This window comes from Scomber scombrus, chromosome 13 (genome assembly GCF_963691925.1).
Source record: "Scomber scombrus chromosome 13, fScoSco1.1, whole genome shotgun sequence".
Lineage (NCBI taxonomy): Eukaryota > Metazoa > Chordata > Actinopteri > Scombriformes > Scombridae > Scomber > Scomber scombrus.
In genome coordinates, this window is record NC_084982.1 from 22,222,334 (window position 1) to 22,249,559 (window position 27,226).

Sequence of the window (27,226 nt, forward strand, 5' to 3'; positions counted from 1 at the left end):
AAACATGATCTAATAACGATAGAGTCAAAGCAGCTTGGAATGATTCATATTCAGATCCCTACACTTCCTTCACAAAACACCTCATCAGTATATTCATTAAGTATTTATTGAGTATGTAGATACTTAGTATTGTAGTTTGTTATTGTCCCTGTGGTGTTGCATTTCTCTGAAAGTGGTGATTGAATGTTTGCTTTCACTGCACACACACTCTAAATCTCAGGATAAGAAAAGAATTTCAATTAAGTCTTGTCAATCACAATGTGTATGTAGAAGGGAAGGGTATTTATAAATATTTGTTTGTCCTTTGCAGGTATGACTACGTAGAAATCCATGATGGGAACTCAGAGACAGCTGACCTATTAGGAAAGCACTGCAGCAACATCGCCCCTGCACCAATCATATCATCAGGTCCCTCACTTCACATCAAGTTCGTATCTGACTACGCTCACCAAGGGGCTGGATTCTCACTGCGCTATGAAATCTTTAAAACCGGTAAGTGGATGCTACTGTTGCTATTTTTTGTAACTTGTCTAAGAAACTTACGTCAAACTTGATCTAGAAGCCGGACAAGGGTGGAAAACATACTTTACAAATGTAAAGTTTTTGTGAAATCCTAATTATTCTTAAGATACTAAATACCGTACTGGATAACATGATGAACTGAGGGGCAATACACAGTATATTGTTGCTTTTAATCATATGTGTTTTTGGCATCTGTGCCTCTTTATTATAAATTGTAGACACGTGGTAGAGAGCAGGCAGAAAATCAGAAGAGAGAGATAAGAGATGACATGCAACAAAGGTCTCACACCAGACTTGACTGCTGAGTCTGGTTCAAGTCTGGCAGTGGACCTTTGTTGCATGTCGCCCCCTATCTCTCTCTCGCGTATGTCAACTGTCTCCACTCCCAAAAATGTATTTAAAAAGAAAAGAAAGAAATTAAAAGTTCCCGCCAGACATGTTTTATGATACATAAAAATACTCAGCTTAGAATAATGTATATGTTTTTTCCACAAAAGAGGTTCAATAACCTTTTTAAAATCCTTAAAATGACATCTCCTCCTTCTCTCTTGTTGAAAAAACCCATGATTGGCTCATGATTTTGAAATCCATCTTTTAGTATCAATCATCTCTGCACGTACACCACCCTGCAAAATGAAGCTCAAACATTCAACTAAAGTTACATGAGGAAAAACACATTTTTGAGTTGAGGGGGGACTTGAAACTCCTGTGTGGCACAGCATTGTTATACAGCTTGGAGAGGTATTCTTCTTTTGAAAGTGCTTAAATTGAAGTCTATATTTTAAGTATTCAACACTCACAAGAGTGACATTATCACTGTGAACAGCCTTCAAACATGTTAACAAAAGATCCAAAAATCCAAAAAGGACTTAATAAGGATTGCACCTTTAGAAAATAGGCTATTAGTAGCTGTATTACAAGCTACTCATAGAGGACTCAACACGGTTCATTAGGTGACCAAGCCTCGTTTATCTCGCTGGTGTCATGGGAGACAGAGAGAAAGAGAGTAGAGACAGCACAGGACCCTTGAGAACCCTTTAGACTGTCCAGGCGAGACATCTCTCCCCCTCATGGCACTTTGTGTGTGAGTTGAGTGTGTGTGTGCGTGATATGGCTCCCCTTCACGCTGCCATGGGTCAGCCAAAGCGAGACCAATTGAGATCAAGGGCGAGTGAGACAGAGGGGCACATAGTGTCGGCCCCACAGCCATCTTGTTCCGTTCCCCCTGAAAGCATTCCACACATGCTTGCTTAATTGAGTCCTGAGTCCTGAGCCCTGAGACACACACACACATGCACAAACACATACAGGCACACACAGAGGGCTGAGGTTACTAACACAACACGTGTGGTTGTCAGTGTTTCTCACTTTCTGGCACCAGCCTGTTGGGATTTCTTCAGTGTGTGTGCCTTTTGCGCATGAATCTACCCAATGGACTTTAAAACAACAGGGGTGTCGGTGTTCACACCCAAGCACCCGAGAGAGAGAGAGCTATAGAGAGAGATTGTAAAAGGATGATGTGACTTTTTAATTAAAAAAAGGTCTCAGACCTACCAAACTTTAAACACGCTTAGTTTCATGGAAAAAATGGAAAACGTTTTTTTTAATCTGCACTATGCTTACAGATGCTATTAAAGGCACTATTTTGTTGTCCAATAAACATTCAATTTACAATTCAGTATATTTATGTTGTTGGTAATTAATCAGTTAAAGGATAATTTTGGTTTATTTGAATCTAACATTGTACTCGCCAGCTCTGCTGTAGAGATTCGGGTAAACAAGGACTCGTGGATATGACATATAAGAGTGGAAGCTGCATGAGCTTTCTACAGTTTTCCAAAGAAACAGGATTTTTACATGAATCATTTAAACTGCTTGCCTCTGAGTCAAGTCAAGTTTATTTGTAGAGCACAGTATCATACAGAATCAATTCAAAGTGCTTTACAGAGTGAGGAAACAGTAAGTCAGTAAAAATTTGGTTTAGACATTCATACAGGCAGACATTATACATTCACAAATACACAAACACATGCACACATGCATGCACAAAGACTTAGTTAAAAGCTAAACATAACAAAAGTGTATTCAGTTTATTCTCAAAACAGGACAAAGTTGGTACAAACTGCACACTAGCTGGCAGACTGTTCAATACTTTAGTTTAGGAGCATAAGCACCTGAGCAAAAGTAGCACAGTCAGACCGAATGTAAACACAGAAACTAGCCGCCTGGAACGGGTATTATGGCTAAGGATATACATCCAAGGCAAAATGAATCAGGTTGAAATAAACTGTAATTATCCTGTAAGTCCCTTATAATTTTTTTTTTTAGGAATGAAGAAAACTAGTTTTATTTTTCACTGGAATATGATGCAATTTAAGAGTATATAACTCATTTTAAAAAGATACAAATTTCACAATTTTCTCTATACAAAGATGAGCACTAGGTGAAGAAGTTACAATGATTTCACACGCTAATCAAGACTTTACAAGTACCGATACATGTATTACTTACTTACTAGCTTGTTATTTTGGATATAGGTGTGAGCTGAGTGGTGTATTTGCAATGCTGCCATTTGCTTTTTTTAATTTAAACTTGTAAATTATATTTTGTGCATTGTTGCATGTTAGTATACAAACAATATAAATAAAATTACAACCAGGTTACTGTCAAACTACGACAGAGAAGATCACAGTTTTTTATTTGTGCGGCTGCTTCCATAACATTGATGAGCAATACAATAGCATTTACAGGACTTACTCTAGTTTGCCCATCTGTGTGTGTATGTGTGCATATTTGTGTCCAGTCTCTCCTGGCAGTAATGATGGAGCCATTTGGAACATTCAAGCTGTTGCCATACTGCTAACAAGATCTTGTTATCCTGGAAGGTGCCGCTTAACGTCTGGTTGCGTGGGTGGTTGGATTTTGTGTGTGTGTATATGTGTGTGTGTGTGTGTGTGTGTGTGTGTGTGTGTGTGTGTCAGGATATATGTGTGTATTATATTCATATGCCGAAAGTTTGGACACATCTTCCCATTCATTTGAATGAGAAAGAAAAAAATTAGGACCATTATTAAATCTAATTAGTTAAGAAGTGCAATATAAAAATACAAATTACAATAAGAAAGGGAGTGCTAAAGGATGGTTGGCCATAGGTGTGGACACAAATACACACACACACACACACACACACACACACAGACACACACACACACGCACGCACGCACGCACGCACGCACTCATGCACACACGCACGCACACACATACAGCAAAGCAAAAAAAAGGGGGAGAAGAATGCAAATTGTGAAGGAAGTGCAAAAATTACCACCAAACACACAGTTATAGGGGTGTGAAGCACAGGTGACAAACTCTATCACCAAACCCTCATCGTCTGAACAGCCATGCCCATTGGTCCTGGAGCACTTGTGAGAGAACACATTTTAAATCCACATCATTAGCACTAACTTCTTGGGGAAAAACAATGAGCACCACAAAAGGCTGGCATAAAATGTAACCAAAGAAACTAACTGACCCAACAGGAAACCTAAAAGCTAAATTATGCGAGAATGAGAATGATGAGAATAGAAGAGAAGTAAAGCAGGAAAAAAGCAACTCTATCAACAACAGAACCAAACAAAACAGCAGATGCCATCAATGCCTACTCAAACAGATTAAATGAAGTTACACACAGCAAAACGAATGCATAATATAAACAATATAACATCAGCATTTACCTCTCCTCCCTGATTATACCCATACATGGAAGCGGGTGTCACTATCAAACAGAGGGTAAAACACAAAGCATCTATGACTCAGTTTAAAAGCTTAAATTAACATCTACCCAAACATTGCACGCAACAGTCATAACCTGTGACACCAGGGACCAGAGAAGAACAGCAGCATACCGAGGGCTCAGCGGTACATCTTATATAATAAACCAAGCAAATTGTAAACAGGGAAGCAGAAGGTGCTAAGGCCCTATGGTAGCCAAGAAGGGACATTGCATTACTGGTTACACATGCATGGTCTTGACTTTTACACTCATGTTTGCAGAACATGTAATGTTCATATGCAGGTTGTAAACATGGGAACATAAGACAAATTGATATACAAGAACAGAAGTATGCATACTAGAAACACATCAGGATTTTTAGAGATTGCACAAACACAAAAGTGACTTCATGAAAAAAACAAATACACACGCCACACTTGTTTTGTTTGGTCTGTTACTATGGATACTGTAGTAGAAATGTGAACACCACCAGAGTGTGGCAGCCAATCAAATCTCACTGTCTAGGCAGAATGCCCCCAGCTGTTATTGTGACCCAGAAATCAGCAGACACACATACACACACACACGTATATATATGAATGCACTAATGCAGGCTTGACGGTTACTCACAAATGCAGGACAGCTTGCATGTCTGCACGGAAATGTTAACTCACACACGCACACACACACACACAAACACACACACAACAATTTTTGTCACTTAGGACGACATTGCATTGACTTACATTCTTTCCCCGGGGATGTATTCTAACTTTAGTCAAAACCACTTCATGATGTTCCCTAAATATGAACCCAAAACCAAGTCATTGCCCTTCTAGGGACGAGATTTTGACCTTTGTAAATGGGAATTGAGTCCTCGTAGAGTGACTGTTTGGACAATTTTCTGTGAATATAAGTCAACACACACACACACACACTCCTCAGGCGTTGTTGTGTCAAAGCTATCGTGACAATCTGTAAAGGAAGGAGTCCCTGTCTGTATGTGTATGTGTGTGTCTGTTCTTTACTTTTCTCGACAACAGTTCATTCACACATGGCAGTACAGAGTAAAGCTGTTTGGATAAGAAATATTAAAAATATTTAGTGGATCTTGACCTCTTCTGTAGGCGGTCGCAAATATCAGCATAAATACCAGCACAGCAATTTTTCTTTCTTTATAGAGCTTTTATTGAAATGTGTGAACATTTTAAAATTTAGGTAGTTTAATGTATTCAGACATTAACTTATATATCTGAACTCTGTGTAAGTGCTTCTGTCACATCTCCAAGGACGTGGACTGAGCTCCTGCAACCCTTTACTCAAATAAAATGACATATGAGCGACAGACTTTCAACATTAACATTAAGATAACTCCTTAATGGCACTCTCATCAGCTGAATTTTCATGATTGAATTTTGTACGTTTTTTGAATCGATCCAACTTATAAACAATAAGACATTTGCATACAGTTGGTACGCTCCAAGAATCGATTTTCTCAACAACCGTTCATCCGACCGACTTCACACTTGGCGGGTGTATTACTGAGGATCCAAGGAAGTGCAGTGTTGAGTGTGAAGTCATTTGGATGAGTAGTTCTTGAGAAAGCTGCTAGCAGCAACACCAGAGCTGTTGGCCTCCATGAGCAGGCATGTCATGAACGGGCACTGCACTACTCTTTCTAATAACTGCTGTTGTTTACATTCTATCCAATGCCTTTAGGCACTTCCTCTCTTACTCTGCCTGACTACCCATCAAGTCAGTTTATTACACCATCTAACCAATCAAATTGCTCGCTCCTCCCTCCTCTCTGGCTTTAATTGAGGAAAGTGGATCCAGATCTGACCCAGTGAAGAGTTCACTCATGTAGGGCTTACTTTTATAGGACTGAAAGTTATTTTGCACTTTGCCACCTATATACCCATGGAGATTTTATAAAGGGAATATTGAATGTAGAATTTTGAGATTTTTTTTTTTGGTGGAATACAATTTCTGATATTTGTTTGTTTATAAATATGAGAATCAAGCAGACAATGTTGTTGAGTTGTGACAGACTGAGACATTTTACAAGATGCCTTCACTTCTTCTACATGTCAAACCCAAAGAATAAATCAAAACATGTTTCCCTGAATAACATTATTAAAGTAATGTTTGATTGCAGCTTTTAGCAAATTGCACTAGCTAACAGGGTGGTTGTCTTGTGACAGTTTGATTTCATATGCCATTGGTAATTTGGTTAAATAGCAAGTTTATTATAGAGGGAAATCCCTGCTGAGATTCAGTGACAGAGGCTAAAATTTAGTGTCAGAGGAGTTTGAGCACCAGGAGCTCAAACTGGAATTGAACCTTGCACGTGGAAAACCCGAGCTTGGGTTTTGCAGGAACTGTTGCGCTGTGTGTGTGTGTGTGTTTGTGTGTGTGTGTGTGTGTGTGTGTGTGTGTGTGTGTGTGTGTGTGTGTGTGTGTGTGTGTGTGTGTGTGTGTGTGTGTGTGTGTGTGTGTGTGTGTGTGTGTGTGTGTGTGGGCTTGCGGTTTGTGTCTGTCGCTGTATGTTAAGTCTCCTCTGAATGTGTACTGTGTGTGTGTTTATGTGTGTCTATGTTAGAGATTGGTGGAGGGAGGGAGGGAGGGAGAGTGGAGAATAATTGTGGGTTTGATCCGACTAATAGCCCATAAGCATGAAAGGCAGTTAGAATAAAAGTAGATGTCTGCATACCAGCTTACCACACATGCAAGCAAACACATAAACATGCTTATATAGAAATATATGCTCATAATTTAGATGAATGAACGTCTACAAACAAGTTCCCTGAGAGAAACTCCTATAGATCAGTGAGCCATAAGCTCAAGCCCCAGATCTACCCAGCAACACACATGCAGACAGACAGACACACACACACACACACACACACACACACACACACACACACACACACACACACACACACACACACACACACACACACTCCCCTAACCTTACCCCAATGGTAAGACATGCTCCTAACACGTGTTTCTTTCACAGGGTTTGTTTCTTCCACAAGCGGATGGGAATTGGGGAGAAAAGAATAAGAAATGTGACAATGGAAGTGAAGGGAATAATAGAGCTGTGGGGGGTAAAGGAGAAACAGCAGGAGAAAGGAGAGTATAAAAGATCAGAAAAGAAAAGGAGAGGAGTGTGGGATACACATTTTTTTTTAAAGGAAGGAAAAGAGAATGAAGAGACAAAAAGGCAGAACAAAAACAGTAGGTATAGTCGGAAGAAAGACAGTTCAGCATATCTGGAAGGTGCAGCGCACTTACAAGATGAACGAGATTTTAATTTTTTTTTAATGTTACTTAATTTAATATTAAGTAACATATATCAAAGAAGAGGGACAAGGTGGAGACAGGCATTACAGGGGGAAAGAGTGTGCGGAGAAGGGACAGGCCAAAGGAGAAAGGAGGGCACAAGTGTTTTTGCAATGTTCATAAACATGAAGTAATGAGAAGGGAATAAAATCGCTGCCGGCAACAGAACTGGTCAGGCGTTCACTCCGCTCACTCACACACACACACACACACACACACACACACACACACACACACACACACACACACACACACACACACACACACACACACACACACACACACACACACACACACACATGCTCATAGTCACGCAGACCCACGTTATCCAGCGACGGACTCTGCAGGGGGGCCAGACGCAAGGGGAACAGGGAGAGAGAGAGACTGTGTGTGTGTGTGTGTGTGGGTGTGTGTGGGTGTGGGTGTGGGTGGGTGTGTGTGGGTCTGTGCTTACTTGCGTCTGATGTCGTTACATGAGAGCAGGTCACGATGACAAGTTAATCAGATTGAAAAGTGGGACAGAAAAACAGACAAACAGGCATATATTAAGACAAACAGAAAATCTCTATCACATTGAAAAAAGATGCTGTAGTGGAAAATAGATGATTGCATATGTTAATAGGGAAATAGCATTTGGTGTATTTGTATGCAGTTGCTGCCATGTGTTCAATCTCTATTGTTACAGATCTGCCAGAGAGGTCAGTCAAATGAGCAGGCAGATTTTGACACAGATTTTGACAAACTGCTGCTGTGCAGGATCTGTGACATTTCAGAATCAACTTAAGGTGATTTAAAATGAAAGTAAGAGAAAGAAAAAGCTGGAGAACATCAATATTCCTGATCACGCGTACAGAAGTTTGTTTGATTATGCCAAAAACCTAACAGAAATAAATTGTGCAGCATCTCACACAGATATGTCGTCATTCTGTTTTCCTCAAACAGTGTCTGGCAGTCTGCTAACTGACAGATGTCCAGTCATCCTGGGGCCAGTTGCATTAAATTAGTTTTAGACTGGTCTTAAATTGTCAGATTAGAGTAATCTAATCAATTGTTGCATAAATATTAGGACTGACTTAATTTGAGGTAGGAAAGTAAACCACATGTTCCCCTGGCTAAGCCTAAGGTTGGATTTATTTGTTTCCAGATTTCTTTTTTGGATTCTTTTTCCATATGCTTCATATATTTCTGAACATCTTTGTTCTAACCACCATTGAATTTATGCTGTTTACCTTTCAAGTTATTTCCTTGCATACTTGGTGTGGCTTCAGATTTCTTTTAAGTTGATTCAAAATATTGAATAACACACTTTTTCAGCATTGTATTCCTCCAGCAGACATGGGTTTTCAGCAGGTGTAAAATGTATCAATCCTCTGCTGCTAAATGTGGCTGTTACATCCACCATTTTTCTCCTCTGTTAAGTGTCTTATTTCACTCATAACGCATTGAGCGACAGGCTATCTAAGTAAGTCTTACATTAGTCACTCATAGGGAAATGTTATGCAATAGGTCACTTTAAGTGATTAGAGCAAGTCTGACTTAAAGTGACATTTAAGTCAAAGATTATGTCTACTTTTATGCAACGGGACCCTGGTGCCAATTTTGTTATTAAAGTTTGGACCTGACTCTGAGTTATACCTTGTCTACAATAGCCAAAGCTGCACATTAGCAGCAGCTACAGCCTCCCATCAGCCACAATTACTGCTGTGCAAGTGTCTCGATAATGCTCACAGCCCAATACAAAATCAATGTAGCTTTGTGTATGAGTCAAAAGAAAATAGACTTGAGGCCTAAAAAGACACTACAGGTCACAAACATAAAGCATGAGCTGTTAAGCAGTCGATGTAGGCAGTTGCATTGATTTAATACGGATGACTGGAAAACAGGTCCGATTTACAGGTTGTTAGAAACACAAATAACCGCACATGGACATACACACACACCCACACCCACACACACACACACACACACACACACACACACACACACACACACACACACACACACACACACACACACACACACACACACACACACACACACACATACATACACACACACACACACACACGTTTAAATGCACTCTGCATGCCACAATACACTCTCTCTTAATGTGTTCTTACTTTCTCTTCATTTACTCATCCAAGCATGCAACCACAATTACAGACACCCAAACAGACTGGAGAGAAATGGGTTACCTTTAAGAGGCTTAGACAGCATGTGTGTGTGTGTGTGTGTGTGTGTGTGTGTGTGTGTGTGTGTGTGTGTGTGTGTGTGTGTGTGTGTGTGTGTGTGTGTGTGTGTGTGTGTGTGTGTGTGTGTGTGTGTGTGTGTGGTTGGTCATACATGGCTGTCTGGACTGGAATAATGGTCCAGTTGGTGTAACCACATTCATTCCATAATGTGTCTGAGTATTATTAGAGAGGGTATTATGGTTATTCAGAAACGGAGAGCCTCAGATTACCCCCAGATCAGTGTGTGTGTGTGTGTGTGTGTGTGTGTGTGTGTGTGTGTGTGTGTGTATGTCCATGATGATATGATGATAGTCAAAGCTCCTCATAGACCACCCAACTATGATACTGTCAACAAATTATGCGCCTCTCTTCTATTTTTCAGTCTCTCTCATATCTCTCTCACCTATGTTTCTTTATTTTTCTCCCTGATTTGAGATTACAGTGGTGTTAAGGTTGCCCCCACATTTTTTTCCAGAAATGGGAAAGGATGCAGCATCTTGCTCAAGAGCACTTTCAACACAAAAGTGGATGCTTTTTTCTGTTGCAGACTCTCAAACACTGACTTTCTGCTTCACAGTCCCTCTCTCTCACATACTCTGCTGTATCTTTGCTTTCACTGATGGTGTGAAAGGTTTACTGATTAACCACTTCAAAGGTCTGCTGGTTTAAATGTATTTTTCTAAGCTGAAAACACCTGAATTAAATGAATATCCATTTTTCTTATTACCCTCATGACCATCTTGAATCACTCTAGGATTGGAGGCCTTTTAACAAAATGTGCAGACCTAACTGTACTCCTAATACTGCATATTCACCTTCCTGATGTTTCTCACCAACCGCATTAACTGCATTTGAAGTACATAATGTAGAGTCAGAGTTAATTGCATAAAGCCAGACATAACAAGACTGGGGATTATGAAACTGTGAGGCAGGTCTTCTTTTGGCTGTTTTGTTTGAAAGCACTCTCCTCTGGAAACAGCACCTCTGGGTGTCTTCTCAGAATTATTTCATTAGTTTTTCAGTATAATGACTGTCTACAGTGTCTCTACTCTGTCTTCTCAAGAAATTGCGTTCTTACATATTTCCAGACCTCAATGAATTTGATGCAAAGGAGGTCAACAAAAACAGCTATTAATGTCTATTTACAGCAATACATATCTCTTTATACATGTTTTTCTCTCTGTGTCTTCATCCCAGGTTCGGACTGTTCCCGTAACTTCACAAGTCCCTCAGGTCTTATTGAGTCCCCAGGCTTCCCTGACAAATACCCTCACAACCTGGAGTGCTCCTTCATCATCATCGTCCCCCCCAGCATGGACGTAACCCTTACCTTCCTCACCTTTGACCTGGAGAACGACCCCCTGCCGGGCGGAGAGGGGGACTGCAAATATGACTGGCTGGAAGTGTGGGATGGGCTTCCAGGAGGTACAGCACTGATCGCATTGTTTGGTTTTGGTTTTGGATCATGTAGTTTTCTGAAGATGGCAGTGATGTTTGTTTATTTATAGTGAAAGTGTGTTAATGATGATGATCTTGATGGAGATGTTAAACGATAATTCAGCTATTCCATGAGGCGATGTACCAAGCAAAGTGAAAATGGTGTGTACTCTGCCCTGCCTACATCATTATTGACTGAGTTGGAGTAGCAACTATTTTGGTAGCTATGCGTTGGTAGATGAAAGCTAAGCTTACAGGCAGAATGTTGGCGCCTACTGTGGAGAACAACTTTTCATGGGGAAAATAAAATAGGAATTGCTGAGAGGAGGGAGAAAAGAGGGGAGGTGAGAGTGTTAGGATATTTCTGGTCTAGTTGCTAGAAGGATTGGAAGAGTTTAGAAGGACAAATCTAAGGCACAAAGACCTTGGATCCAGTTTCAAGGGATGGAAGAGCTGGAGAGAGAAAGATGGGTGCAGTGGAAGGGCTATGAAGAGTCCCACACTGCTGGGAAGATTGAACAAAGGAAGGAGATGAATAAAAAAAAGGCCAGAAGACCTCTGGTCTGCCTTCAAGAACAGAGTTGGGAGAGAAGAGAAATAGAAGGATTTAAAAAGAGTTCAGCAAGTGGGATTGTAAGATGAGAGAGTGGACCAGAACTCTTTCCTTCAAGAAGCTATTTGTTTTTGGAAAATAGATATTTGCTGTTGTATTGCATGTTAGTTTATTTTAGTTTTTGAGCATTTTATTTTGTATTTTGCTGCACGATACATGTTTTTCTTTCCTTTTTTACTGCCACCTATAAAGAAATCATTCATTTTTCACTTTTACAGACTGATGTTTTCCATGCTAAATTCTCAAATTGTGTAAGGTACTTATGAATTACCCAGTGATTACTGAATAGCATCATTGGAACAAGAATGTAAAAAATGATCCTTTTCTACCAATTAATAACTTTACTGTAGCTTTGAATTTAGTCCCCAGGGGAAAGAAAAGTCAGATCAGGACATGTAAGACAATGTAAGACAGGAGAGGTTAAGCAAAGTTGAAAGTGGAAAATGAAGATGACCAGAAAGGCAAAAATAGAGAGGTGGACGAGAAAGAGAGGATGAAAGGCTTGTGCTCTGAGTGACGGGGCGAGACTACAAGAAGGATAGCGGGATGAAAGGGAAGAAAAGTGAAATGAAGTGGGAGGAGGGAAGGAAATATACAGGATGAGATCCAGAGGTGAAGGACTTTTAGTTTAGTCTCACCCTTTGCAGGAGTGCAGGGTCGTAAGCAGGAAGAGAGGACAAAAAAAAGACAAGCAGGAAAAGGAAGCGAACAGCCAGATATCTCAGTTCGGACTTGATGAGAGTGACAGCAAGATATCAATTAAGCAAAGAGAGATAAAAACGAGAATAGTAAGACTTTGTGTAAGCATTTATGTGTTTACCTTTTTCTCTTCTTTACCAGAAAGGGGTTAAATCCTATTGTTGTGCCCCTGCCTATTTTTAGCCTTGCTGATAAAAGGACAACTTAATTGCTTGCTTTCAATCCCATTCATCCAAATGGGAGTTCACTCATCCACATACCACATTATGAAACTATTAAGGGTGGGGGAGTAATGGTATTGATATCATTGTGTGTCCATGTGTAACCACACATGTGTTTGCAGGGGTCAGAGAAGGGACAAATGTGCCTTCTGTCTGCTTCATATGCTACTGAAATTATATTCATAAACACAGAGGGAAGCAGTGCAATGAGATAATGTTGGCCTGTAAACCAGACATATTTAATATTAAATCCTAGAAAGAAAAAAAGATTAAATTTGTTTAACCAGAATTGTGTGCAAACACGGTTCATTTGTTTATAGAAATCACTAGATCTTCTCCTCTTTTCTTTTCTCTTCTCTTTCTCCACCGCCAGCAAGAAAAAAAAGTGATTACTGTTATTTGCTCAAGAGCCCTATTTCAAATATCCACCCATTCCAAAAGGGAAGAAAAAAGAAATCAATAGCGCTGATCGATTGCTGGCTTTTTTTCTCATCTTCCACCTCCTCGTCCTCCTCCACAGGCCTCCTCATGTGTATATCTGTGTGTCTGTGTATGTGTGTGTGTAAGAGAGGATTCAGGGAGTAGCAGGATGAATCTACTGTCTTTACTCCCACCCCTTCTCTCTCCCCCTCTCTACACACACACACACACACACACACCCTAAGGCTCTAGATCACACTCATCTGTTTGTGTTGACATATACAAGTTGTTGTATTAGAGGAATCACTTAGATCCTTGGATTTATACACACACCCACGCGCTCACTGTAAAACCATGTCCAGTCAAGAGATAGCATTGATACATGGTGGTGATGACACGAGAAGGTGGGGTCATGAGCAGATGTCAGCAAAGGAATGGGAATAATAGAGATAAACGAAGAGAGGGGAAAAAAATGTGAAGTAGCAAAGGATATGGACAAACATGGGAGGATTAAGGGATGAAGGGAATGATAAAGGAGTGAAAATGCCTCTTGACACCTCTAACTTGTTGTGTGCAGTTAAAACATTGTGTAATGAGGTTTAAAAAAAAACTGCAAATGATGACATATACTGTATGATCCTGGTAGGATTTTAACTGACGGCTAGTCCATCACGTCTTGTCTGTTTGACAGTGGGCCCTCTAATTGGTCGATACTGTGGGACCAGGGTGCCTCCTGAGATCCAATCATCTACCGGGATTCTCTCTCTAGCTTTCCACACTGACATGGCTGTGGCTAAAGACGGCTTCTCAGCTCGATACAACATGACACACAAGGAAGTCAGCGAGAGTAAGTATAAGTTAAACCTGCCTGTTTTCTTTTAAGTAAATCAATATGGTAGAATAATGCTAGAATAAATCTGAATCTTTTCTTTTCCTCTTTTTCTTGTAGCTTTCCACTGTAGTAATGCATTCGGTTTGGAGTCAGGAAAGATCACAGATGACCAGATCACAGCTTCATCGACTTTCTATGACGCACGCTGGCAGCCGCGCCAGGCCAGACTTAACTTCAATGACAACGCATGGACGCCCAATGAAGACAGCAACAAGGAGTACATACAGGTAAGAGCTTGTTGTAAAGTGTCGGGGTGTGAATAATTCTAATGATCATATCTAATGAACGCACACCTGCTTATGTACCTGTGACACTCGTCAGGCTGAAACAAGCGATTCACAATAAGTTCAGGCAGTTAAGAAAGTCTGTTGAATCTCACATAGGATTTTCACGTTTTCCTCTTCTTTGTGCAGGAAGAATATAAGATAAAAATAAGATAACATTCATGCATGAAGCCAATTGCTGCTTCATTTCTTTCTCAAATGCACCAAACAAACATGAGGTACAGACAGTGCAACAGTAAAGGCTCATTTTTAGTCTGTTTTGAGTTTTTTCCACAAATGCAAACACATAATCCCAAAATACAGAATCTTACTTATAGAGAAAAAAAGGGAACTCTGCCTAACCTAAAAACAGATTGCACTGTTATTTTAACAGCATCTTTTTCCTTGTGTTGACATGTCGCACATAATAACTCTACCACAGCTATATTTGTGTCAGTGTATGTGTGGCACACGCAGAGACAGTAAGAGAAAGAGAGTGAGTGGGTGGTGTAGTGATTTCAAGGTTTAGCAGCTAGATGCCTGGGTAAGGCATTGTTTCCTGTATTCTATCACTGTGCCAACTTTGTGCCATCCCCTTGCCAAGCGTGAGTTATGAGGTTGTCTGGGTAAGGGGGGAAAGGGAGTGTGAGGTTTATGTGCCTCTCAGGCAGAAATGGATTCAAAGCAGCCGGCAATAGACTTCTCAGTGAGACACCTTCTGTAAACAACAGCTTATGTTGTTGGGTGTCAACGTCTCGTAGAATCACAGAGTCAGCCTACAGTATAATTTTGATTTGCTCATAATAAATAAGTGCTTTCCTTTATTTAGATTTTAACCGTAAACCTTCCCATATATAACTGGACAAACACTGGGGATTTCATTTGTCTTTCTAATTTGTAAAATAGAAAAAAAGTTCTATAAACCCTGTATTTTGTAAATTACTGACCAAAATAGTAACCAAATCTGATTATATTTTGAGGAAATACATAATTCAGATATCATTTTACAGAGTTTCAAGAGCTGGCAACTTGATCAGTTTGCTGACTGGTCTGGCTGCAAGGTGCTTGATTCTCAATTTTCCTGATCAAAATCTCTCTCTAGGCAATCACACCATAACAAAACGGAGCTTGCAAAATGTATGCTTGCTGAGGCTATCCCAATAAGGCTAATGTCCATCCTCTTTAAAAGCTGTATTTTAGATAGCGCCAGATATAATTTCATTTTTAATATTCAGTTTACAGTGATGGGATCAGTGTTTTGCTCAGAGAAACAAGAACCAGCCAAATTACTTTGTTGATGTCTGAACCTGACTGTCCGCTTTTGGCCAGCTTCTCTTATTATAATTTGGGCATTGAGAGCACCTCTTCCATAAATGTGTAAAAACAATATCACATTGGAAGATAGCCCAAGACAGATGTGTATTAGAAGCAGTAGTTATGATTGTCAAAGCTTCACTGTGGACAAATTGTTGGCGAGCAAACACAGGAAGGGATTGCAGCCATGAGGCAGCACGAGGCCAAGGTCCCATCAGTCTTGTACTTCCTTCCTGTCTTTCCTCCTCTGCAGCTGACAGCTCGCTCTCTGCGGCCCACTCACAAAATAGCTGACATTAAATAATTTGTTTATTATGAATACATTCTTGAATCCATGTCTTCCATGTATTAAATAAATGTTTTTTTTGCATTCAAATTGCCCATATAATCCTCTCAATCCATGGAAGGACCCTCAATTTGGATTTTATTGTTTGTGACACAACAGATGTTTGCACAAAATTGGCTTAGCAGTTGGCTGGAAACGCAGCTTCTACTGTACCTCTTTCATGTTGTCTCTCTGTCTCTCTCTGGTCACCGGTGTTGTGGTTGGGTCGCTGCGTTCCACAGAGGCTCTCAGCTGTTCCCCTGCGTTAACACCTAGCAGAGATCGAGGCCTCTGCGTGTGTGTGTGTGTGTGTGTGTGTGTGTGTTTGTGTGTGTGTGTGTGTTTGTGTGTGTGTGTTCGTGTGTGTGTCTGTGTGTGTGTGTGTGTGTGTGTGTGTGTGTGTGTGTGTGTGTGTGTGTGTGTGTGTGTGTGTGTGTGTGTGTGTGTGTGTGTGTGTTTGTGAAACAGCTCCTGTCTTGACAAGCAGCTGTCATAAATGCCAACGTGCCTCTCCTTCTTGCATCTTGCACCCTGTGGTCTCTCTCTCTCTCTCTCTCTCTTATATCTGAGGGTGTACGTGTGTGTTCATGCATTTGTGTTTGAGTGTGTGTGGGTGTGGATATGTGTGCCCATGCAGCTCAGGCATCTGTGTGTTGCCATGTTGGCTCAAGGGCCACGTGTGTGGTTTAAATCTTTCTCTAGGGTGCCTTCACTGATGTGGGTTATGCCATTCTATTCTATTCTATTCTATTCTATTCTATTCTATTCTATTTTATTTTCTGGTGGCGTGGTCCAGTGAGGTGTGGTGCAGATTGATGATGTGAAGGCTGGTGGCTCCATTATTCTAACAGCTCTGTGATTGATGAGGAACCTTCCCGAGGAAGGCTCACTTAGCATCTCTCTCTCTCTCTCTCTCTCTCTCTCTCTCTCTCTCTCTCTCTCTCTCTCTCTCTCTCTCTCTCTCTCTCTCTCTCTCTCTCTCTCTTTCTTCCTCTTTCTTTCTCTCTCTCTCTCTCGCTCTCTCTCTCTCTCTCTCTCTCTTGCTCTCTCCGTGTGTGTCTCTCTCTCTCATTTGTTCTTCACCTCCTTCTCTCTGTTCTCTTTCTTGTTCTCCTCTTTACTTCTCACCCCTCCTTTTCTTCTCATCTGTTCCTCTCCTCGGTTCCGGACTATTGATTAGTTGTCTAGGTGGATCTGTGTCTGGCCCTAAGCGTACAGGCATATGTGTGTGTGTGTGTGTGTGTGTGTGTGTGTGTGTGTGTGTGTGTGTGTGTGTGTGTGTGTGTGTGTGTGTGTGTGTGTGTGTTGGAAGTAATCTAAAACACCTGTCTCCTTGACAGATAACAAACGCAGCATTTTACCTCCCCCAGTGTTTTGTACTATACCCTTGTGGGACACACACACACACACACACACACACACACACACACACACACACACACACACATATTCCCTTACAAATTGACAGAATCCACTAAAGTATTTTTTTTGTTACCTTCTGTTGTGTTTTAGACAGTTACGCCGTCCTACTTGTTTCTTTCATTTTGGCAACTGTGGAGCAAAACAAATGTGTATCTACTTGAGGGACCTTGGAATGAGGGATTTTGAAGACTGCATCCAGCACACAATGCTGTCCACGTATAATGCAACACAGCTAGCAGCAGGCCAAACACGTAGTGCAGCATCCACAATCAGGACGGGGAGGTGATTATAGCTATTGTATGGGAGGAAATTAAAATGAGCCCCAGGTCATTACTATCGATCTGCCAAGAGGGAGACGCACAGAGAGCAGAGAGAGAGAGAGAGAGTACAGGGAGGAAAAGACAGAGATGAAAAGGAGCAGAAAGGAAAGGGGTTGAAGTTGAGGGATAGATGCTGATAAGTTGCATATTTGTGTGTGTATGTCTGTTTTAGCCAGTTTAAGGTTTTAGAGTCTAAAACTTTAGACCCTCATCATGAGGACATTTTGGCATGTTTGGGTAGGGTTAGAATTTTGATTTTGGGTTCAAAGTTGAAGCTTTGCATTTAAAGTTAGAAAATCTTTCTCTAAACTTTACATTTATTGTTAGTTGGTTGTGCTACTAATGGGTTTCAGCTATATACCTGAGCTGCTCCTTCAGAAACCAGCTGATTGATATTTTCAACTTTCACACATTCACATTCTATAATATTTTTGTATATGTTAATGTTTGATGATTTTGTTTTTTGGTCAACCAATTTTCTTTTTTGCATGATAGCAAACGTTGTAGTAGAATGTTGTTTGACGAATGTTTGTATGACGACAGAAAAGACTATGTGTTCATATGCAACTGTCTATGGATGTGTGCGTGATTATTTTAATGCTTGCATTAAAACTTTCTTTGTCTTTCCCTGCCAACAGGTTGACCTCCATACTCTGAAGGTGCTCACAGGCATTGCTACACAGGGCGCCATTTCGAAGGAAACACAAAAGTCTTACTATGTCACTGAATTCAAACTGGAGATCAGCACTAATGGAGAGGACTGGATGGTCTACAGACATGTCAGAAATCATAAGGTATGCTCAGGCACATGCACAAACACACACACTTAGAGTGCTTGCACATGCACACATATTCCTGCCATGGGAAGGGCCGCAAAGTCGTTAGGGCAACTGGAGAAAGTCTGGATGTTCTTAGGTGACACAGATGCCTCGACATGTACACACATGGAAGAGCCAGAGGGAAATATGAGACGGAATATATGCAGCAAGAGTTGACCACAAGCCCAAAATTCAACCCGTGTCTGCAATTACAGCCGTTCCACCACCGTTCAGTTGGCTTCATTTAAGGGGTTTACGACCAAGCCAGAATCAGCACACGTCCCCAAGCTCCAAGTGATACCTTACATCATTGCATGCAACTACATTTACACTGTGCAGTCTGCTTTTCACATCGCATCTGGTTTCTGTTATTTACCGGTCAAAGTTTTGCCTGCTGTCGACCTGATTGGACAGGTTTCTAAGCTGTTTCTCTCAGAGGTGTAAAGGCATGATGTGTCATCAGTGAGTGTGCCACAGTCTGAGGTTGATGTATAGAATTAAAGCAGATGGTAGTGAAGGTCTTTAAAATGGTTGCAACTGCAATTAAAGCTGATGAGCGTTCCAGTGGTTGTGGCTGGTTTTTCCATCACAGCCGTTCTTCCCCTGCTAGCGGTCACACATGTTTGTCCTGCGGTCTAACGCCACGTCTAGCTTTATACTATAAATCCTTACTCCTTCATGAACACTAACGCATGTACACTTACTCACAGATGCATACATACAAATGCTTCTCAAAACTCTGAGAGGGAAACAGGAGATCTTGTCTAACCCTCTGGGATTCCTCTGTGAACTTTCAGATCCCACAAGGCTTATAGCTGCAGCTAACTCCACGAGAAGTGATTGATGGATAAAACACAGGGAGATGTGAAGAAAGGCAGTTAGAGAGAAGAACACTTATTGAGGGATGATAAAGGAAGGAGAAACAGAAAGTGTATCTGGAACATTAATACATTTTAAATTGTCATTTTAATGGTGCACAATGCGTGAATCTATCAACACATTTTGCTGTTATTAGAAAGAATTATGATTTAAAGAAAGATAAATTGCTCAGCTAATCAATCATTCAGTTCACCATTCAATCAGTTGTGTTGTCACGCAAATAGCAATATTCTGCTGTCAGCAGGCTAAACAATAAAAATCCAATATGCAAAACGGATTAATGATGATGTTTTGAGGTTAGCTGTTGGTGTCATTACCCATAATCCCCCTTGACTCCCTCATAACCCTGGAAAGGCGCTTCATGCTGAGACACAGAGGGGGTGTGTGTGCGTGCGTGTGCATTATACATGGCTCTGTCTTTGAGGAGGATTGGTTTAGATTAAATCAGCTGCAACTTCTAGTAGAATATCCCTCCCTTGTCTGCACACACATAAATACACGTGCACAGTCTCAAACCAACTGGCAAGGGTCTTTTAAGCCGTTGGGCCCCCTGGTGAGTCAGTCTGTACAGTAATTTGATGGTTCAGCTCTGGGTCATCAGCTGTGTCATTTGATTGGCTGCTGTATATCATTGTGTGTTCGGTTTATTATGGAAATTAGCTGCATACTGCATTATAAATTGTCCTTTATGTTATGTTATGGTGCTTCTTTTTCTGATGAAGAGGAAAGAAAGAAGAAGGGTTAAGTTTCTTCAGACAGAGCTACAAAAAAAAAAAAAAAACATAGAAAGTGATGGTCATTTATCTGATGATGAAATGATGGTGTCAGCATCCTGGTGCCTGATGTCCCTTCTCAGCTGACATGCCTCAGACGGCGAGTCAGCATCGGCCTTGCCACCCCGACTGTCTGTGTTACCATTCCGGGTGTAAGCGAGAGTGTGTGTTTTATGATAGAAAGATGAATAAATCACTCAACAGCAGTGGCCAAGAAGATCTTTTGGCAGACTGTTTTATCGTTAGAGTGTGTGAAAAAATGCTGCGTCGGCATCCACAGGATAATTCAAGGAAATCGTTTTTATAATTGAGAGCAGAGCCAGAATCACTTTATGCAGGGATCAAGTGTAAGCATGTCATACTTTTGCTTTGTCTGAACTTAAAGTTACTTTTAAATTATTTATTTGTTACATACTTTTCAGATTTTCTACTGACACCGGCGACATAAAAAAGTGCCCCCCACTCCTTTCCGTTTAACTTGTTGAACCTGCTCAGGGACCCTCCATCTATCCATTCATCTCTCACTTGACATTTTCATTCACTCACCCCCTTCGATAGTTCTCTCAAAATCTCTTCATCCATCAAATCCTCCCTTCTTGTCTACTCTCTTGCTCTCTTCACATCTTCATTCACCTCATCCTTCCATTCTTTTCCATCTCTCCTCTTTTCCCCTCCCTTGACACTCCATCATTCTCTCCGTTTTCCCTCCCCCCATATGTTTCTGAGAAAGTCATCATGGAATACATAGTTTAATGCTGCTTGAACAAATGACTTTGTGGTTGGGTACAGTGATGGTCGTCTGTGTGTGTGCATATGTGTGTGTGCGTGTGTGTGTTAATCTGGAAGAATTACTGAATTAGTGCTTTATGAGTAAGAGACATTGAAGGAGGACACAATCTAATGGGAGCCACATGGACAGAAAGAAATACACACTGCAAACACCCATCATGCAAAGGAAAGACACACACAAAACCATGCATGCATATGGACAGATGTATGTTTACAACTCTTTTTTTAAGTCATTTGCTAACATTTGTCTCAGATCAGTAACTTCTAATAATATAATGAAAGTGCACACACACAGAGAGACACACATTCAGCAAACACTCTACTTTCTAACATCTGGGAGTTGGCCCATAGGGGCGGCGCAACTGTCACACGACATTATGATGATTTGTAATGTATTTGATAATGTCATTAAAGCCCTGTTGTGAACCAGATGGGACATATGGAATACATGTTAACTTGCTTTTTTTTTTGAGAAAAGGAAAAAGTAATATTCTTACAGCATTTGTTCATACATTATACTGACAGGTTCACAAATGACAGATACTGACATGCACCAGACAAAGAAGTGGAAGGAAACAGACAGATGGGCAGAGTAAAAGACACAGAGAGACACACAAGAAAAATGAGATGATATTACAAATCATTACTGCTGAGGAAATATGTTGAATTGTTCTTTTATTGGAAAAAAAAATTCAATTTTCTTTTTAACTTTCCCTGATTTTGTCTTTCTTTTTATGAAAATGTTTGTGTTTTCTCCTCTGTTCCTCCTTTTTGATCATCAGGTCACGTCAGCTCATTTGACTGCCCATGTTAACTTGCATTATATAGGAAGAGATTAAAATGATGACACTATCTGTATAACTTGAATGACTGTATGATTCAGTGAATAAAACTGGCCATGGGCTTGGTTATGGGAAGTTGCCCATATGACAAAAGGAAAAGCAGCGATTTTCTGTGACCTGAGGTCTCAATTTGACAAATGATGTTGTCTTAGTTTGAGTCTTTGTCTAGAAGACTTTGAGACATTCTACTGTAGAGGTGCATTTAAGCTGAACGTGGTACAAATGTCATTACATAGCCCCACTGAATTGCTGCAGGCAGAACTGTCTGTGGCCATTACAACACTGGACCTCTGCCAAGACCTCCTATTCCCACCTTAATCTGTGGGAGGGAGGATGGATGGAGAGAGAGTGAGGTGGAGGAGGGAGACGTTGGTGGAATGAGAGGGAGGGAGGGATATGTGATGAATGGAAAGAGTGGTAAAGTTGAAAGAAATTAGCAAAGAAAGAAAGACACAAGCAAAAGGTCAAACAGTCTCGTATTGAACTGTTGAGAAAGAGGAGAAACTGAGTGATGCAGAGGGAGGAAGAGGGCTGTGAACCAGAGGGAGAAAAGTGAGGTTCATAGGGGAACAAATGAGTGAAGGAAACAGGCAGAAGGGGGGAAAGAAGTGTACACAGGGGAACCAGGGAGCAAGAGAAAGAGGTATGGACAGATGAACAGAGGCAGGGAGGAGAGGAGGAATAATGAGAATAGCAGACAAGGGTGTTGACCACAAGTCCCTCTGGATAGATCAGAGGTCTCAGCAACGCAGCCTGGGAGGATGTCAGAAGAAGGAAAAGAAAATAAAACGACAGAGTTGAGGGAGGAAGGCTGTGAGGTGAGGGAAAGGCAGGAGGGAGAGGGAGGTCAAAGGAGAGAGGAAGAAAAGAGTTTGTGACAAATGAAGAAAGAAAAGCTGAGAGAAAAAGAGAGGGAAGGGACACTAGGGCAAATTATAGGGGTGCCATGTGTCATTTGGTTTGTAAGATTTGTGGACTGTACTGTCACACAGCAGCATATAGGATTCAGCTGTCGAAGACAGGTTACCTCCCCGAAGTCTTTGTGTGTATGCGTATATGTCCTTGTGTGATGAAATGAGAGGAGATGGGGGTTGTTTTACTATTTTATAACTCTATCCACACAGACTAGACTCACAACACACACACAGCACGGACATTTGAATAATTCAGCGTGTCTGCTGACTGACTGTGGCCCTGCATGCTCACGACACAGCCACACACACACCTGTTCTTTCCTTTCCCGTGAGGTGAACATATTCCTAGTCATGCTCTTTTTCCGTCCCATAGTGCTGGGCTATCCCCGGTTAGTGGCCTTTTGACTACAAACTACTGTAGAAGCAGCCACTAAACTTTGTGTCCTTCTGCCCTGCACACATTTGTTATTCAGTAGAGTAGGAGAGTGTAAATAAAGAAGAAGACAATATTTATTCCACATCTGTCTCCTTTGACCTTCACTGAGAGATGAGAGTACTATTCGAAATAGGGAAGAATTCTTTTGCATGGAGATTTTCTTGTTGCAATGTTGTTAAATCACATTTCTGCTTGTTTGAGCCAGACTATTTGGGTATGAGAAAGAGAGAGAGAAGAGGTGTAAAGGCTGTTCACCCCACAGCGCTCCTGGTGTCAGCTTGCCTCATCTCTTAACATCAGACCATTAACACGAAACACACACACAGTCCATTAGCTGATTGTTATTGAAGCCTTTTAAAGATTAACAGTGAATTTAGGAGTTTAAGACCTCAGGGATGCTACGTATCCCCTTACACCTCCTCACTGTGGATTCTCACTGCAGAGCCAAAACCTGTGGGGGGGTGGCCTTTGTTTTTAAGAATATATTTGTTTGTATATTTATTTGTGTCGATAAACCCTCAGTCACACCTGAATAACCTTTTGTGAGCAGTAGTGTACTTGAGTTGTATACTCACCTCTAGTCAGGTCATCACTCAAATCCATTAGTATCCATTCAAAGTAACAGGTTGACATTAGTGTGACTCTACTTCCTACATCATATTTCTTTTTTGTCTGACCTAACAAAGTGGGAGAACAATCTAAAAAATGGATTTCGCTTTTTATAAAGCAAAAACAATGAAGTTACACACTTTACACATTATTTAAGTGAAGACATCAACATGGATTTATAAACCAAACACAGTGTTAACAGCTCAATATTTAGTCACACGGCTGAAAAGACTTTAATTACTTTTAAAGTGGTGTCAGCTTAGCATTGATTCTGAATATCTTAAAAGACTACTCATCAGTCATTATAAAGATATTCTGTGTCTGTGGTGCTGCTGTGGTATCATTTTATTTATTTATTTTTATACAGTATGCACATATATACACCAGCATATAATCAATTGAAATACAAGAGATGTGACAGGAGAGGTCAACAGCAGAAACAAACGTGGGGGAAAAAAAGGAAAGAATACTGAACATGCCACATGATTTTGCATATACAAATACAAAGAAAATGAATAACAATAAGAAGTGAAGAAGTGAAGAGTTCTACAATCAGAAGACAATAATACTGTAAAACAAAGACATATATGATATAATGAAAGAAAATAATGTTTGATTGTCTTGCCTTACTTTTAAGTCACTTTGGACTCAAGTCAGCCGCAGCTCTGTTTTGTGACTCTGAACAAAACTGATCAGACATCAGACTAATGTCTATGGAGCGCTTTGATACATCTTTATGTGATGATGATCCAGTTTGGGTTTGAAACGTTGTACTGTTCCCGTCATATGATAAAGAAAAAAAAGGCTAATTTAATAGGAAGGACTCACACACTATTGACACATTTAAGAGGTGCTAGAGGACAGTGACAAACAAACAAACATCTGCACAGAAAATCCAAGAGTCAATGTATAGTTTTATGTACACATGTGCCAGACTCTTTGTGTGTGTGCACAAGCTAAGGAAATGTTTCAGTGAACACCAAGGGAAATCAGAAAGCACCCACCAGTCCCAAATCCTTAGAGTGAGACTTTATAATTACACTTTTACACAGTGACACACTCACTTACACACATGCACGCACAGACAGACAGACAGACACACACACACACACACACACACACACACACACACACACACACACACACACACACACACACACTCTTGTAATTACAGTCAGCTACCACAATCCCATTAACTCTTTGGGGGCCTTTTGGCATTTTTCCATCATTTAACTGGTCACAGTTTCTGGTGTTGAGGCCATTGAAGGGGCATGAGTTCACTGGGTCTGACTTTGTATCGTATACCCAGTGGGTCGTGGGTTCAATTCCCAACTCCCCGAGTAGCCTGCTCCTATTCCTGTAAGTCAGAAACCCCCCTTCATCCAAACTTTGCCACCCCTAAAGGGTCCTGTGGTTTAATGGATTGGGAACAGGAGAAAACTAGTGAATTTACACACACATACACGCACACACACCTAAAACAAAGCAAACGTCTATAAATGAGTACCCAACCAAGTAATTGCAAGGCCTTTAACTCTGTTGAATGAGGTCTCCTGCTCTCTGTAATAAACACACCATGTTGTGTTTTCAGCACTGATGTAACATAATAGAAAGAGTGTTAGAGGCACAGAGGGAAAACAGTCTTTGAGGTTCTGTAATGAAACAACAGGAAGGATTTTTTTCTTCTTCTTAAATTTACAGCAATATATTAACATGGCAGCGCAAGAGAGTGAAAAAATATGTGAAAAAGAAATGCAGAAAAAAAAGAAGAGAAAGTGAAATGATAGGGCGGAAGAATCGAAGCCCAGCTGTGTTTTCCTGTGGTGAGCCCAACAGAGATGACAGTCGTAAACAGAGAAAAAGACATGACACTCTGTCAGATAGACAAAGATATAAAATATTGGAGTCAAGAGACAAAAAGAATGCTTCCGGCCATGTGTGCCTGCATTCAATTTCCCTATTTTATCTGAATTTGTGCATGTTTCAAGAGGAAATCATTTTGTGTGATTGTGTGTGTGATTGTGTGATTGTGTGTGTGTGTGTGTGTGTGTGTGTGTGTGTGTGTGTGTGTGTGTGTGTGTGTGTGTGTGTGTGTGTGTGTGTGTGTGTGTGTGTGTGTGTGTGTGTGTGTGTGTGTGCGCGCACATGGTAGGGAGTGTGGGAGCTCGGAGGGCACAGTAGAAACACAATGTTTCTCGCAGGGTGTCTTAGAGAGATAGTTGTGTCTAGAAGCAGTGTATTTGTGAATATCATGTTGAGTATGTCTGTGCGTTGAGGGGTGACTGTGTGTGTTTTCCTTTGCTCTCTGTCTGCGGAGCAGTTTTTGCATGTGTGTGTGTGTGTGTGAGAGTATGTGTGTGTGAGTATGTGTGTGTGTGTGTGCTTGTGTGTGTGGATAAGTCAAGAGGACGTGAGAAGAGGATGCTCTCCCACATACTCACACCCTTGATTTATTACACACTACATGCCCTCAGACTGTGTGTGTGTGTGTGTGTCTGTGTGAGTATTTAAGTAAACCTTTGTACTAACTCCACCCTTTTTGAACAGTAAAAACTACATTCAGTATATTTATTCCCATACTGTATATATGTGTTTACACTGAAGAGAGAGATTAGTTTGTTTTCAGTTTAACTAATGTTGAACTTACCATAAACCATTAATGTGTGTTGCTATGGTTACCTGTTGTTTAATTACCTATATCGTATGCATTGATTTAGAATAGTGTTAAAACTGTTGGCTGTTAAGTTATGTTTGAGTTGTCCCTGTGACTCCTACTAAAACCAGACACCGTTTTCACACCTATGTATGCAATAGTTAAATAAACAAGACATATATGTGTAATACATCCGATTTAGAGTCGTTGGAAGGTGTTTCTTTAACTGTGTACAAAGCCACGCTTGCTATATCCTTTCTGTCCCACGTCTTAACTCCAGTTCTGTACTTCAGACATCTACATTTCTAGTCTAGAGTCTAGAGACCCTTTTCAGCATCCTTCAACTTGGTTTTCTGGCTTGCACTTTTTCAGTTTTGCCTCACCCTCAACAGTATTGTTTTCACTTAAAAAACTTACTGGAAGCTGCCACCCCAGCATCAAGTGGCAGAAAGACAAAGTCAACAATGAGCTGGACAACCCAGTGGAACATTTAGAAGCTAAAGGGCCAAATGTTTTCCTCAGGAGCTACTGGAGATTAAATCCAGAGCTAAAGGAGAATGAATATTGAATGTATATTCATCAGGTGGCCTAACGAATGGTTTCAGGTTTGTTTGGGGACATTTTGTGTCAACAAAATAAGACATTTTGTCCAAGAACTAGATCATTTTTTAAACTAATCAGATATTTTGCGACTCAGCAATATCAGGTTTGTTCTGTTGA

At 40.7% G+C, this 27,226-nt stretch overlaps 1 protein-coding gene across 1 annotated transcript in view; it reads left to right on the forward strand.

Moving 5' to 3' along the window:
* LOC133992704 (neuropilin-2-like) overlaps positions 1–27,226 on the forward strand; it is a 97,492-nt gene that overhangs the window by 27,899 nt on the left and 42,367 nt on the right. Inside the window, exons 3-7 of the mRNA XM_062431405.1 lie at positions 311–492; positions 11,065–11,292; positions 13,949–14,104; positions 14,207–14,376; positions 18,432–18,587. Coding sequence (XP_062287389.1) covers positions 311–492; positions 11,065–11,292; positions 13,949–14,104; positions 14,207–14,376; positions 18,432–18,587 — 892 coding nt within the window. The remainder of the gene's footprint in view (positions 1–310; positions 493–11,064; positions 11,293–13,948; positions 14,105–14,206; positions 14,377–18,431; positions 18,588–27,226) is intronic.